General features: G+C 39.9%; 1 protein-coding gene across 2 annotated transcripts in view; it reads right to left on the reverse strand.

Moving 5' to 3' along the window:
• Window positions 1–13,652, reverse strand: part of LOC110053595 (talin-like) — a 41,774-nt gene that overhangs the window by 11,995 nt on the left and 16,127 nt on the right. For both annotated transcript variants that reach the window (XM_089272158.1, XM_089272163.1), the window contains 24 exons: window positions 13,390–13,441; window positions 12,851–13,013; window positions 12,639–12,737; window positions 11,762–12,031; window positions 11,121–11,351; window positions 10,515–10,646; window positions 10,005–10,133; window positions 8,424–8,537; window positions 7,949–8,062; window positions 7,685–7,819; window positions 7,171–7,299; window positions 6,955–7,038; window positions 6,581–6,808; window positions 5,638–5,757; window positions 4,959–5,156; window positions 4,331–4,470; window positions 3,935–4,028; window positions 3,572–3,661; window positions 2,922–3,044; window positions 2,571–2,714; window positions 2,076–2,237; window positions 1,645–1,785; window positions 679–860; window positions 116–248 (listed from right to left, as the gene is read on the reverse strand). In XM_089272158.1, the coding sequence (XP_089128284.1) occupies window positions 116–248; window positions 679–860; window positions 1,645–1,785; window positions 2,076–2,237; window positions 2,571–2,714; window positions 2,922–3,044; window positions 3,572–3,661; window positions 3,935–4,028; window positions 4,331–4,470; window positions 4,959–5,156; window positions 5,638–5,757; window positions 6,581–6,808; window positions 6,955–7,038; window positions 7,171–7,299; window positions 7,685–7,819; window positions 7,949–8,062; window positions 8,424–8,537; window positions 10,005–10,133; window positions 10,515–10,646; window positions 11,121–11,351; window positions 11,762–12,031; window positions 12,639–12,737; window positions 12,851–13,013; window positions 13,390–13,441 (3,407 nt within the window). The remainder of the gene's footprint in view (window positions 1–115; window positions 249–678; window positions 861–1,644; window positions 1,786–2,075; window positions 2,238–2,570; window positions 2,715–2,921; window positions 3,045–3,571; window positions 3,662–3,934; window positions 4,029–4,330; window positions 4,471–4,958; window positions 5,157–5,637; window positions 5,758–6,580; window positions 6,809–6,954; window positions 7,039–7,170; window positions 7,300–7,684; window positions 7,820–7,948; window positions 8,063–8,423; window positions 8,538–10,004; window positions 10,134–10,514; window positions 10,647–11,120; window positions 11,352–11,761; window positions 12,032–12,638; window positions 12,738–12,850; window positions 13,014–13,389; window positions 13,442–13,652) is intronic.

Here is a 13,652-nt window from a genome sequence, read left to right on the forward strand (position 1 = left end):
AGTCACTTGCTCTCGTTCAGTGCTCCATAATCCATGGTCTACCTTGTTTAAACAATATAAAAGACTTACAGGGGAAATATTTAGATAGAACAGTTTATATGCATTTATAGCTCACCTGTAGAGTGTTTTCAGGCCTTGGTTCCAGCTGCTGACTGATAGCTGCTAGAGATGCTTGGTCCAACTGATTTATTGTATAGTTAATTTGCTCCAAGGCTTCGTCGCATTCTCTCTGCCCAGGAGCATTGTCTCTGAAATAATAAATATAAACAGGTTCAGCAAACGTTTCTGGTGGAGCCTGTTAAATCCTGAGTAATGAAGAGCCCATTATGAGGAACGGATGACGCAGAATGCCTGAAAACATTACACCAAAACGTCGAATAAAGCTTGGTATATTCTTTGTTTAAAAGAGGATCACTTACTCGGTTATACTTTACACTTCTTGACCACTTGCTCTCAGTTTCTAACAGGGAATTTGAAAAGTGGGCTTGAGATCAGCCGAAGGAAACCCCCATGATAGCCTGAAATGTCAGTAATCTCTCACCCTCAGCCTTATCCCCGGGCCGGAGATTAGGCTGAGGGCGGAAGAAGACTGACATTTCAGGCTACCCAATGACTACAAGATGTCCTACTGTAACCTGAGTGCATGCAAGCAGTCTAGCAAGATAAATTCAAACTCACTTGATTGCTGTAATAAGTCTCCGCATAGCGTCCGACACAGCCTTGGCCTGTTGAGCGAGCTGCTGCAATCCGTTTTGGTCTTTAGAATTCACAGCCAGTGCTTTGGCTACGTTGAAATAGTTTGAACTTGACGTGGCCATAGATTTTCCTGACATTATCAGAGGAACCTGAGCTGAACGAGCCTACAAATAGAACACCCTCGTTCAATGATTTGTAGGTATGCATTTCTTCTATCGTTTGCCAAATAATTCTCTGAGAGAGGCTTGCCTATTCCCTCAAAAGAACTTTTTGTTGACGACTTCCGAGAATCTAAACACAAGCCACCAATAACAGTTCTTTTCAGGACTAACCTCACTCGGGTGATCACACTAAATGAACTACCTAAATAGGTCTTTTCAGGCTGTTTTCACCGCATATTCTGACAGTATAATACTGAAAGAGAAGATATCTGTGAAAACAGAGGGTGCAATACCGTGGAATCCCGATTTCTTGAACCTCCCAAGGGGAACGAAAATTGGTTTGAAAAATCGGGTAGTTCGAGAAATCGGGAGTAAAATTAAAATGTTCGACTGAGGAGGGGGAAACAATTTTGGGTCTGAGTTAACGGGAGAATTGAAAAATCGGGATTCCACTGTACAAAATGTTAGGAGACTTTTACCTTTTCAGTAATGCTCAAGACAGAAATTCTCGTTACTTATAATTGTCACACAATTCTTTTTAAAGCTACAATGTAGTTCCAGAATGAGACAAGATCGCTGAATGATGACTTTGTTAATTCTTATCACCGATATGATTGAAAATGTATTGGCACAGTAGAGAGAAATGAAATTTTGGACCACTCAGAGAAATGTATAAGGATGGAGAAGACTAAAGAGGATAAGAGTCACCGTTCTTTTCGTTATTCAAGATAACTGTGTGCACAACTCAACACTGTGAAAACACACGAGATCAAAAACGTTTTCTCACCTCATCACTGATTTTCGCAGGTATTGGAGCAAATTCTGGGGAGAGTGCATAAGCAGTGAGACTCTCCACACTGTCGATGAGAGGCTTGGTTGCTGCTGCACATGCTTCTCTGTTGTTATCAGACATGTCACTGGCAAGCACCTGAAACGAAAAGTCACAAGAATTCAGTTGCGTGATAGCGTACCTTGGATGAAACATTGGCGTGACAGTTCTGACAAAATTGGAAAGAGGCCTGCGTCGCAGACGAAGCCGTCTAGCCTCCTACACAGATATTCTTTGGGCTCGTCGCGCAATCTTCCTTTCCCTTCATGGGGGAGGAAGACTGCATGACGACCCCAAAGAGCGTCTGCGTAGTACGCTACTACTAGTGTAGTCGGGCAGTCTTAAACGGCAGCTGAGTCTGGCTAACAAGCTAATTATAAAGTACAAACCTTGATGTTCTTGACCAAAGAAGCTGTGCTGTTGGCCACATCCTTTGCTGATTGCACAAACTGTCTCTTGGCTGCGGGGTTATTGGTTTTAGCAGACGCTGCTTTACAAGCATTGCACAGAGCTGAAGTGTGCTTGGCGACAGATGTAGCTGCTCCAAGGACCTGTTAACACAAGAATACAATCACTAAACTACTTGGTTGAGGAGTCAAAAATGAATTTAGTTTACCGAGCGAAGGATACATAAACTCAAGGGAACAGTACAGCACAATCAGTCAGAATATGGCGTCACTTAAGTGGAATTTTATGATCAGGCACTTTGGAGGAAATAGTTAAACTTATTATTCAAGTCTGTTGTTGATTTACGCTTTGCTCAGACCTGGACCTGTGTAAAACAAACCATTCAGTAGATTTGGTGAGCCAATTTCAACTGTACACCTTCACATCATACTAGTAGTGACGAATATCACGTGAAAAATCTTGAGGTTGAACACTACCTGCTGCTGGCTGGCCTCTGGGTTAAGAAGACTCTCGCAAGCGTCCACGATCTCTTGTTTAGAGTTAATAAACTGCGCCTGATCTATCAGACCTGGTTTTCCTGCCACACTCGACGGATCAGCTACTGCCACAAGGTATGCAGCCTGAAAACATTCATATCACCCATTCAGAACTGGACATAGTTCATGTCTAAATGTTCTGGACTGTATCAATCCCTGAACTATAAAACAACTTATAAAATAGCTAAATTTAAAAAAAAAAGATATATTAGGAAGCTCCCACTATTCACGTCCTGTGTATGTTTTTGTATTTGCTCTCCAAAACGCATTGGAATCAAGTTAAAGACAGACCTGTGCAGCAGACTCTGTTAGTGCACAAACAGCTCCTGAGGCATCTTTAACTCCATCATCAAACTCATTGAAGTCACCAGCCTTGATACTGTTGGAGATTCTAGGCATGGCTTCTGTTAGATCCTGCAATAAAATTTCAATCAGATGAAGTCTTGGAAAAAAGGTATTGTAATAATAAAAGTAAAGACAAAAACTTTGGGTCTACGGAAGTTGCGTTGAAATCAGTTGAAGCACTTAAAAAAATGTACACTTCTGATACTCATAAAAACAAAAATACATGTGCCGACACCACCTTTTCGTCTTGCAATTTGGGAAAATGGCGACATGCACTCAATGGCATAATTTATACAAGTCAGCATTTAGGAAAGGTAAACTAAAATGTTGCAACAATCACAACACGCCCCGTAGCTTATTCGCGTTAGCGTTTTGGACACTTGTAGTAGTCTACTAGTAGTCTCTAATTTTCCTTCACGAATAGCCAAGCAAGAAGTGAATAGGAAGTAATGAGGGTTTACATTGGCAATCTTGCTAGAAAAGCTGTGAAACTCTTTGCCAAGGGAAGCAGGTCAAACAGGTCTGTGGCTGTATTGTGTAAGTACATGTATGAATGTACCCAGAGTAGTTTAACAGCATTGAAGACTTCAACTTACTTGAGACTTGCGAGTGACTTTATCCAGACAGTCAAAGAACGTGTCGTTGTTAACAGGTTCAACAGGATTGTCCAGGATGTTACTGACAGCCTACAAAGTAAAACAGAAAATGTTAGTGACAGCAAGGTACTAGCTAATCATCCTTTAAGGGGTAAAAGTCAGAAAATGAGCAGAAAATGAGAGGAAGAGTGTCTGCTTAATGGAGGTTACAGGTATGGTGATCATGAATAGCAAGGGGAACATCTTCAATTAACTGTTACTTCACCCTCCCCTTTCGAGCTTTTTTGTGTCTGGGTATTGATATCAGAGAACCTTAAATGTAGGCAATGAAATGATTTTAGAAACTGCACAGTATGTTCATACCTGAATATTTCTCAAGGCATTGTCACATTCCTTTTGTCCAGGAGCAGCGGACATACAAGCATTTAGCAACATGTTTATACTGTCCGTCACAGCTCTGTAACATAAGGAAAACAACCGCTTACATGAATAAAAACTTCACAGCTGTCATACCAACTGTCTTAGACAGCTGGGATACAAAACGCGCTTTGAAGCAAGGTTGGCGAGACACTCATTTCAGTAAAATGGACGTGTACGAAACGTAACATTCGAGTGGGAGTATTTAAACAAAAGAATACAATAGCACTCTTCACTAAAATTTGTATCGATTGTTGTTAAAAACTGAGAGACAACAGGAATAAACACATACACTGCTGATCCCCGAGCTGGTACACTGAAAGTCATATGCACTATACATACCTTGCAGCATTAGCCAATGAATTCTTTGCATTAGGTGCATTTGGATCTGACACCAAGGATTTAGCAGCCAGAAGGAGTTTACTGGATGCTGTTGAAGTGTTTTTCAGATTGCGTACCAGAGAATCTTTAGCTGCATCATCCTATAATTACAATAAAGCTTTACAGTAAACTTAATGTTGTCACACTGTTGAGTTATTCAAAAGGCATGCATATTATAAACACAGTGAAACCAGCCACTGACAGAATCATGTTAACGAAATATACTTAAACTGCTTGATAAGGTAAAGATTCTCAAGTGGCCACTTAAACGGTGAATTTACAAGTTGCTGACTACAGCGTTTTCTCTTCCCTTCGTAACTTAAGTAATCAGAGTTCTACCATATTGCTGCTTTTGCAAGGTCTTGTCAATGCTTGAATTTTTTGTCCACTGTAAGCAGCTGTTTTAAACGTTAACACAACTTTAATCGATTATCTCAATTTTTCATGAACCGCAAGTTTCATGAGAAATATTTTACTATTACCCACTAAGGTTGTCCTATCTCATGTCACATCACTGAGTAATTAGGATTTCAGTGAAGGCTGTGCGTGGGTAAGCTCGAAGCCAAACCACAACAAAGAAACATCATACCTGGGCCTGCCCAGCAAGCTTCATTCCACTGTCCAACAGATCTTGGTAAGACAGTGAAAACTTCTTAGTGGACACAGCCAGTTGATTGGATGTTCCTCGTGATGCTGTCACCATGTCACTAGCTGCCGCATTAAGGGCTGCACCTGACATACTGAGCTTCTCCTGGACCACTTGGTATCCTTCGGAGGTGGGTGGGAACTAGGTAACCAAAAATAAATTGTCTGTTGGTTTAGCATCCAGCCTCAGTCTAAAACCTTCCAAAGTAGCATGGTAATTGGTGACAACTTATGAGCACTACAATGATAATAATGGAAAAAGGAATCCCACGAAGATGACCTGGATTGAAAGGATACTTAAAAGGGTGCTCAGCTGAGGCGATACGATGTTTTGTTGCCGATGTAATGCATGCTCTGATTGGCTAATGCACTGATCAATGCCAAGCCCAAGGGGGCAGGGCGGGCCATTCACGAAATTTGATTGTGAAGTCTGTTCCGTGGGTAGGGATTTCGATTTTATGTGATGTCCCAGGGTAGGGAATTTGACACGGTCGCCACCTTGAAGGACCAAGAGAGTCTGGTAATGAATAGTACGTGTGTGTATAGAAGGGAAAGAGCTGTCTGCACGATAGTCTTAAACTACAGTAAGTTAATAAGGCTAAGCACCGCTACATTCAACTCACATCCTCTATGGCTAAACTCTGACTGGAGTTGACAACGGCCTTTATAGCTTCATCAACATCTCTTTGACCAGGCAAGTAGTTCACACAGTTGTTCAATGCGTGGGACACATCTTTGGCAGCCTACGTAGAGAGAGAGTGTTGTTTTAATGAAATTTTGGGGTAGGACTTGACAAAAGAAAAGAACAAGTCAAATATGGTTTGAGCAAATTTTGCAAAATACTGCAGTGGAAATCAACGGGCACGTGTTCATATGAAAGCTGGTCCAATTAGAGTGATACTTGGAAATTATTTCAAATTGCACTCCCTAGCTAAAGGCTAATGCAATTATAAGAGAATTTTCAAATATGACTAATAGTGTAAATCCTTAATTGCACTCTCTGATTACCTAAAAAATTCAGCATGGTTTTAAAATTCTACATGTCATTTAAAATTTTTTATATTCTTTGGGTAGTCATGTTATGCAAAACTGAAAACTCGGACTACACAGCCTATTTTCAGAAAGACTCCAGTCAATAACGTTTAATGACTATCCCTACCTGGAAGTACTCCCATATAAAAGGATGGGGGTACTTGTTTTACATTTTAGAAGTTAAAAACGCGGTTTTGGTACCTCTTTGTGGTACCTTTAAGGGTACTGAGCCGAAAACATATGATAGGAAATAATGTGTTGTTTTACAATTCGTACCTCTCAGGGGCGAAAAACATTTCAAGCACGCTCATAAAGCAGAATCTTGGTGCCTCTTAGGGGTTCTTTTCAAAATTTCCAACGAGCACCCATGTCCTTTTCATATGGGAGTCCCCTCCAGCCTATCTCTTTCCTGAACACGTCAACAGTGTTCTTGTATTTATCAAACACTGTAACAAACGTATCACAACACTTCTAAGTTCCTCACTGTTTGTTCTAGTGAAGCCTGCCTACTGAAGACAGTATCACAGTACTTACCTGTGCTAGTCTGGGCTGGTTGTTAGGGTCTCCAGGATTGTTCACTGCATTCTTTGCCTCATGAATTAATTTTGCTGACTCAGCAACTACAGCCTGGGTTGCCTTGATAAGATTCATCTGCAAGGCTCTGTCATCTGCTGTTGCTGCAACACCCCTGGCTGCTGCAGTCAGAACACGCAAGGCGCTAGCTGTGTCCCTTGCTGCAATACCTGTGTAGCTTTCATTACCCTGTCAGCAAAAACATTACATCAATTTTCTTGATTAATTAGATGTACACACCATTTCAGTCCAAAAAAACACAATATTTTACATAGAAAATAACAGCCATCTTGACAGGATCAAGAAAATAATGGAACTAAGGTAAATTCAGCTACCTGTGAAGCAGCAGTTAACAACTGTGCCATTGACGATCCAACAGACTTTGATGTGGCACCAAGTTCAAGACCACACGATTCTGCCTGAGAATTGAAGATGACAAGGAAACATTCACAACTTACAAACTTGTAAAAATAGCAGAAAAAAATCACACAGCAAAATTGAGACAAAGACAAAGTTTTGTTCAAAATTATGTGTCTTCCTGTGTAACTTACAGTATCTCCAGGTAAGGGAAGCAGTTTTCCATCCTCAGCACTCTTCTCGTATGCCTCCAAGTCACGACCAAGAGAACCAACTGTATCCAAAGCACTATCAATCTCAAGTGTTCCACAGGCCTCTGTAGCCTGCAAAGTAAGAACAGGACATTACACAAAGTCATTTTTTCCTAAAATTACCAAAACAGCACTACACACATAATATTTTCATTAGAGAACAAAACAAGCTTTGACGGCTATCACCTTGAGACTTAGCATTAAAGGTGGAAAATAAATTCTGTCAAATGTACCAGAGGCTCCTTACATATCTCTAATTTAATGAATTCAAGCTGACTAAGAATTGGCAATAAGAACGACAAAAAAGATGAAAGTGATAGCAAGCAACTGAAAATAAAGACATGGATGGACACGAGAGACCAACCAAATAAAAAAATACGGTACAATGAAAGAAGCAAACATGGGGTAAGGAGGGAGGAAAGATACCTATTCATCAATCATAGTAAACCACTCTCACCTTATCTGCAGCATCTCGTAAGTCTCCCAGTGAGGAACCCGTAGACTTGGCAAAGTTTGCCAGCTGTGTTGCTGTGATTGGATCTCCAATGGTTGGAAGTGCAGCTTTAGAGTTGGCAACCAGCTTTGATGTTGGCTATAAAAATAAATGCATATTACATCATGGAAAAGAAAAAAAATTGTGCAAGTTTGTAATAATTAAGAGTATAGACATAATTTATTTATGATACACCAGTGAATGGCCTTAAAATTATAGATCGTCTACCTGAATAAACTCTTTTGAGGCATTTATCAGAGCCAACTGAGGAGCAGCAATGTCAGGATTTCTTGCAGTGTCTCTAAGAGCTTCAACAAGTTGGTTGATGTGTTCTTCTACTGGCTGAAAAGGAATATTGCCAAATATTATGTTCGCCAAAAGCAAACAATAATCCTTTCACAACGGTATTTTATCAAATGTAGCACTCTCCAAACTTAACAAAGTGTACACATGTTCTTAAGGCAAAGGACAAGGCAAGTATAGATTTCCTCTTTACGATTCTTGAGCCTGATTTCTAGGAGTTGCTAATTTTCATTTCTCTGGCACAATATCAATTCAATAAAAAGCAGACAGTTAACACTAAGAAAAAACAAAGACCATCAATGAAAGGACATAATTACAGTCTTGATATACAACCACATTCTTAAGAACTAACATTATAAAAGAGATGCATGGCACCAGCAAGGAGAATCATGAGACCTACTTTGCACTGGTCATTCAGCTGTTGCTGTGATGCCTGATTCCGATTAGACGGCCCTGCACTGCGAGCTGCAGCAATTAGCTGAGTAGCCTGGCCAGTTGCCTCTTTAGCTGCCGCCTTACAATAACAAAAAATATATTGTTCTCACTGATTGCTGGCAAGCAAACATAATCAGGATTAAAAAATCAAGGAAAAGCAATGCTGCTTTCAAGCCGCTGTCTGTTTAGTTACTAAAAAGATATGGTATAGGGCGCTTTCCATTTGACCAAAAATTCCGAAATTTTTGAAACGGAGACAAATGGTACGGAAATTTCCAGGGAAAAGTTCCAGAAAATCCGGAAATTGTTGAATTTCCGAAAAGTGAACCATTCAACTGAAAATTCTGGAAATTCTGGGACGAAAATCAAATGGAACGGAAATTTCCAGGAAAATATATTCGCAAATTTGGGTATACATCACGAGGTTGTCCTCTTTTTCAGAAATTATGCAAATTCGCAATTTTCTACCCAGCGCTAGTTTTTTTGGCCACGATGACAGCGAGTTGGACATCTCATGCAAGGATGACGGCGACGCGTATTTGAAAATTGAAATACTTTAGAATCTTTCCACTTATATGTCGATAAATACTAGCTACAGCTAAATTCGTGAAGAAAGTGTTTTATAAAAATAATGCCCCTGTGGTGTACTTGTTTGTTCTGCATAGGTTGGCTAAGAAATGTACAAAGATTTGTAACATGTGCAGAACCATTGTAAGACTCATTAAACCCTTTGTTTTGCAACATTTTTGCTGTTGTGGTCTGTAAAAAGTCACGATGTCGACATATCAGTGTTCTGTTTGCTTCTATATTTGCAACTTAAACTCAAAGTCTTTGAAAAATTCCAAGCGAACAAAACTGTGCGGCTTGTCATTTTCCACACTGGAAAAGTCTGTACCATTCGTCCATGGAATTACTGGAAATTCCCACCGGAATTTTTGGTCTATTGGAAAGCGCCCATAGTTTACTATAGTAAGTTATAGTCACTCAAAAGTTACTGAAGGTCCTTTCCATCTACCATTCAAGAGAATTAATATTTTGGCTTAATAGAACAGACAGAACACATAACAATTATCCACTGCAAGCAATTGCAATCTATTTATGTTATACCTGTGGTTACTACTCAGCTTAGGCAGGTAGCAGGTAGATGTAACTATCTCAAAAATTGTTTTGCATTGTTTTTCATCATAAAAGCAAATCAATAGGTCGGACTTTGTTTAAGATTTCCGGCTCCAAAATAGGAACAAAATTTGCTAAAATCTATATCTAACTGCCACAGATAATGTACACACACTTTTTGTTTCCTTCACGCCCAAAAAAACTAACTATGGTGCTGTAGTGATAACTAATCGATGAAGTGACCTATGATGAGAGATGCACTGAAGGACATGATCCAGGCCTATGGGACCCTGTCATCTCTAGCAGACAACTTAACTGAGACCCAGACTGTTCTACAATGACAAGAACTGCATATGCTTAACAGCATATGCTTTACACCAAACCATTACTCAGTGAGATTTAAGATCAACACATTTGACATGAGAATCACCTCAAGTCTTTTGACCAGCTTCTTTTTCAATGCATCACTGGCTGCTGCATTTGTTGCTGATCTCAAATCTTCTGCCGCCTGTTTGAGCTTCTGCTGTTGGTCAGCAGCATTAGGGTTTCTGGCTGCTCCCTGTGTGAAAAAGACATTAATTATTTTATAAACTGATGGTCATTCTATATATATCAACATTTCCATAATCTAAAACCATGCTGTATAAGCAACAACTTTCATGTAACCTCAGTCCCCCATTGCTATTACATTCAGATGCAATGAATTTGGTTTAGCACAGAAGTAATCTGTACATGCATGCATTCATTCTCTGAGACGCTTCACCCAAATTATCATCCTATATTTCCAATAATTATCAAAACATGCCCTGCAACACCTTAGGTATGTTCACCTGTCAACAGAAGTTTGTAATTGCCTGAGGTGGTCTCTAAAGTGTTTACACTGTATACTCCTTACAAAATGAAAAATTACAAGACTACATTTTACTTGAAATGAACAAACCTTTGCTGCTTCCACAAGTTTTGCAGTGGCATCGGCTAACACCTTTGCAGCAGCTAAGAGACGTTTCTGTGAGTCTGAGTCATCCTCGGTTTCAGCTTCTGCTTTGATTCCAGTTACCAATGACGATGATGCCTGTATAGGATACAAGATGTCGACAAGTAATGTCCTATTAATGCACAACCCTCACTTAGCCTCCATAAATCACTGAAAACTGATGGGGTGGGGGGTGGGGGGGGGGGGGGGGAACTGGTATTTGAAAGCTGTGAAATGGTTCAAGTCTTGGGAGTTTAACATGTTACATTTGATCTTTCAAATTTAGCAAGCTCAAATATGATGGTCTCTGCATTTTGGCAGGTTTGACAGCCCACCATTCTCTACCGCACACAGTAAAAACTCTGTTCAAGACGGATATAATCTCAGGGTGTAAATAAAATCTAACCATGCGAATACAATCTTTAATTAGGAAACCAAGCCCGATTGGATTACAGAAAAGTTTTCAAAATAGCAAGAATATTCGAGAGAAATAACCAGAGGGTATGCAAATTGTACTGTCAAGTCTCCTCAGACATGGCATTTCATTTCTTAACTACAGTATAGTTTCCACACCTGAGCTAAGATCTTGGCCTGTTTAACCATCTCTCCTGCATTCCCCATACTGTTAAACAGTCTGTCTGTAGCTCCTAAAATGTCATCACATGCTGCATCATACTGTCCAGCTTGTTGAGCATCCCAGCCTCCATCTCGCACTTTCACCAGCAGACTATTCAAAGCGTCCCGTACAGCCTGCGCTGCTGTCATTAGCTCTCGTAGCAAGTCAGATTCTTCAGGAGCTGCTTCCTGGGATTATAACAGATTTATCATAAACAGCCAAAAAAATAGTGTCATAAGGAACACCATACATTTACTGACTATATGGGAGGGTTCAATGGAAAAAAATATTTTTACTCAAGATCATGGAATCACCAGGCATATGCATTACAAAGTCTATGCAAAATGACAGAAAGCCAGATACTTTGGATCAGCTCACAGCCCGTCTAGCCCTACAAGCATCGGTTTTGTGGTACTATTTTCCACTGCACGACATCAGAGCTGTGTGGTGTTAGTTAAATGGATCTCATTACCAGAAATAATCTCCCTCTTGAAGGACCTTATTCCACAAGATAAGTTTGACACTGTATGAAAAACAAAATTTCAAACTACACGCCAAAGAGTATCTAAAATTTTACCAGATCTGTCTGAAAACTTACCTTACAAGCTCCTTCAGTGTCATTGACAGCTGTAGCAACAAGTTTTGCAGCTTCGACAACTTGTTCCTGGCACATGTGACTGCTTATGGACGGAACAACCACCTTAACACAAGCTACCAGCTGTGCTGTGGTTCTGGCTGTCTCCTTTGCTGCAGTGATCACCTTGCCTTGAGCTCCAGTGTCATTAGACTGACTAGCGACATTCTTGGCTTTCAGGACCAGAGCTGCTGTTGCATTAGCCACAGCTTGCGCCAGAGCCAGTAACATTTCCTGTGTTTAATAAACAGGTCAGTTGAACAATCTACTTGGTATAGTCTTTGTAGATACTGTATGTATACACCAGACTAATGTTATGTCTAAGAGATTGCATTGATAAATTAGGACATTTCTTAATGCTCTGTAAGTAATTTAGCACAAGTGCTGATTCACATGGCTGACCTTCTAAAAATCTTTGTAAGAAACCTTCTAAAAAACCTTCTAAAATTAAGATAACAAGGTCAAAACTCCTAATGGTAGGAGGCAAACCAGTTGGCTAAGCAGCTGAACTAGGAAAAAACTCCAACTAGCAGTCCGTCAACCTACAGTGATCTCTGAATTTCAAGTCAGGCACTCTTAATCACTCAACCAAGCTCCCCAGTGTGTTCTACCATAAACCAGTTGAAAAAGTTGTTAAAAACCCTTCTGATTCCCAAGTTACATTTGTACCACCCTTCCCAAAAAATATCTGAGTGACATCCCTTGAAGGGGAGTGTGGCACCACAAGCAAGTGAGGCCTAAAAGTCTTGGGGGCACTAGTCAAATCAAAGGTTATGCAACTTGAGGTGCCTATCTATCACTTATCTTTAATATCAGATGCATGACATGGTCTTGAACTTACTTGAGTTTGTTGATCAACTTCTGGTTCACCCATGTACTGCAACAGTGTTGCTCCAGATGAACCCACATTGCCAGCAGCTGACAACAACTTGCCTCTAGACTAAAAAGTGAAAAGTATGTGCTGATTGCAAGGCAATCAATGGAAATTGATGACAATGAAAACTAAATAAATCTGTAGAATCCATGACAGGAAAAGTTGGCTATCTTACTAACCTCACTGTCTGCTCCGCCTCCTTCCTGGGCAGCTTTCAGAAGATTCGAAAAGGCACCTGCCAAGCCTCGTGTAGCATCCAAAAGGTTCTTACCATCATCGTCATCATCCAGTAAACCAGCAATCATCTTGATTCCTTTTGATAAGTCTTGTAAGTTAGATGAGCTGAAGGAAAAGGTTAAAGTCAGTTATGCAGTTGCAACGTTTCAGTAGATATCATACAAGAAACAACAATACATGTTGAAAACAAAAACAGTGTTCCAATATTATGCAAGTCACATTACACCAAACAACACACCTGAACTGTTTGCTGTAGGAAGACCAAATCTTGAAGTCTTATTACAAATCCATTTACCCCTATACATATATACACTCATACAAGTACTGTACAGTTGTACAGTAAGAAGGCTCTACACAACAGAGAATGTGTCCTTCCTGGTCATAAATAATATTTATAACATAGTAGTGCAAGGCAAAATAGCTAGTACATGACTGATAAAATGTACAAACAACACTACCGTTAAGAGGGAGATGAACTTACATGGTATTCACAGCTGCCCCAGCAGCAGTGTAGTTTGTTTCCTCTGGCTCTCCTTGAATAAGAAATGCAATGTTATGAATACTCAACAAAGTAACAAATTACATTATACATTCCACTATGCATAACTAGATTCAGTACAGGCACTTTATCAAAAGTTAACAGCTATAAGAATATCCCAACTCCTTTTAAACAGTCTCCTCTTTCCAGAGTACTATTGACATCTCTATTTGTCTGTTAATAAGACTACCATATAATGATGGTTA

This window comes from Orbicella faveolata, unplaced genomic scaffold (assembly GCF_042242905.1).
Source record: "Orbicella faveolata isolate gen_17 unplaced genomic scaffold, um_ofav_v1 contig_1, whole genome shotgun sequence".
Classification (NCBI taxonomy): domain Eukaryota; kingdom Metazoa; phylum Cnidaria; class Anthozoa; order Scleractinia; family Merulinidae; genus Orbicella; species Orbicella faveolata.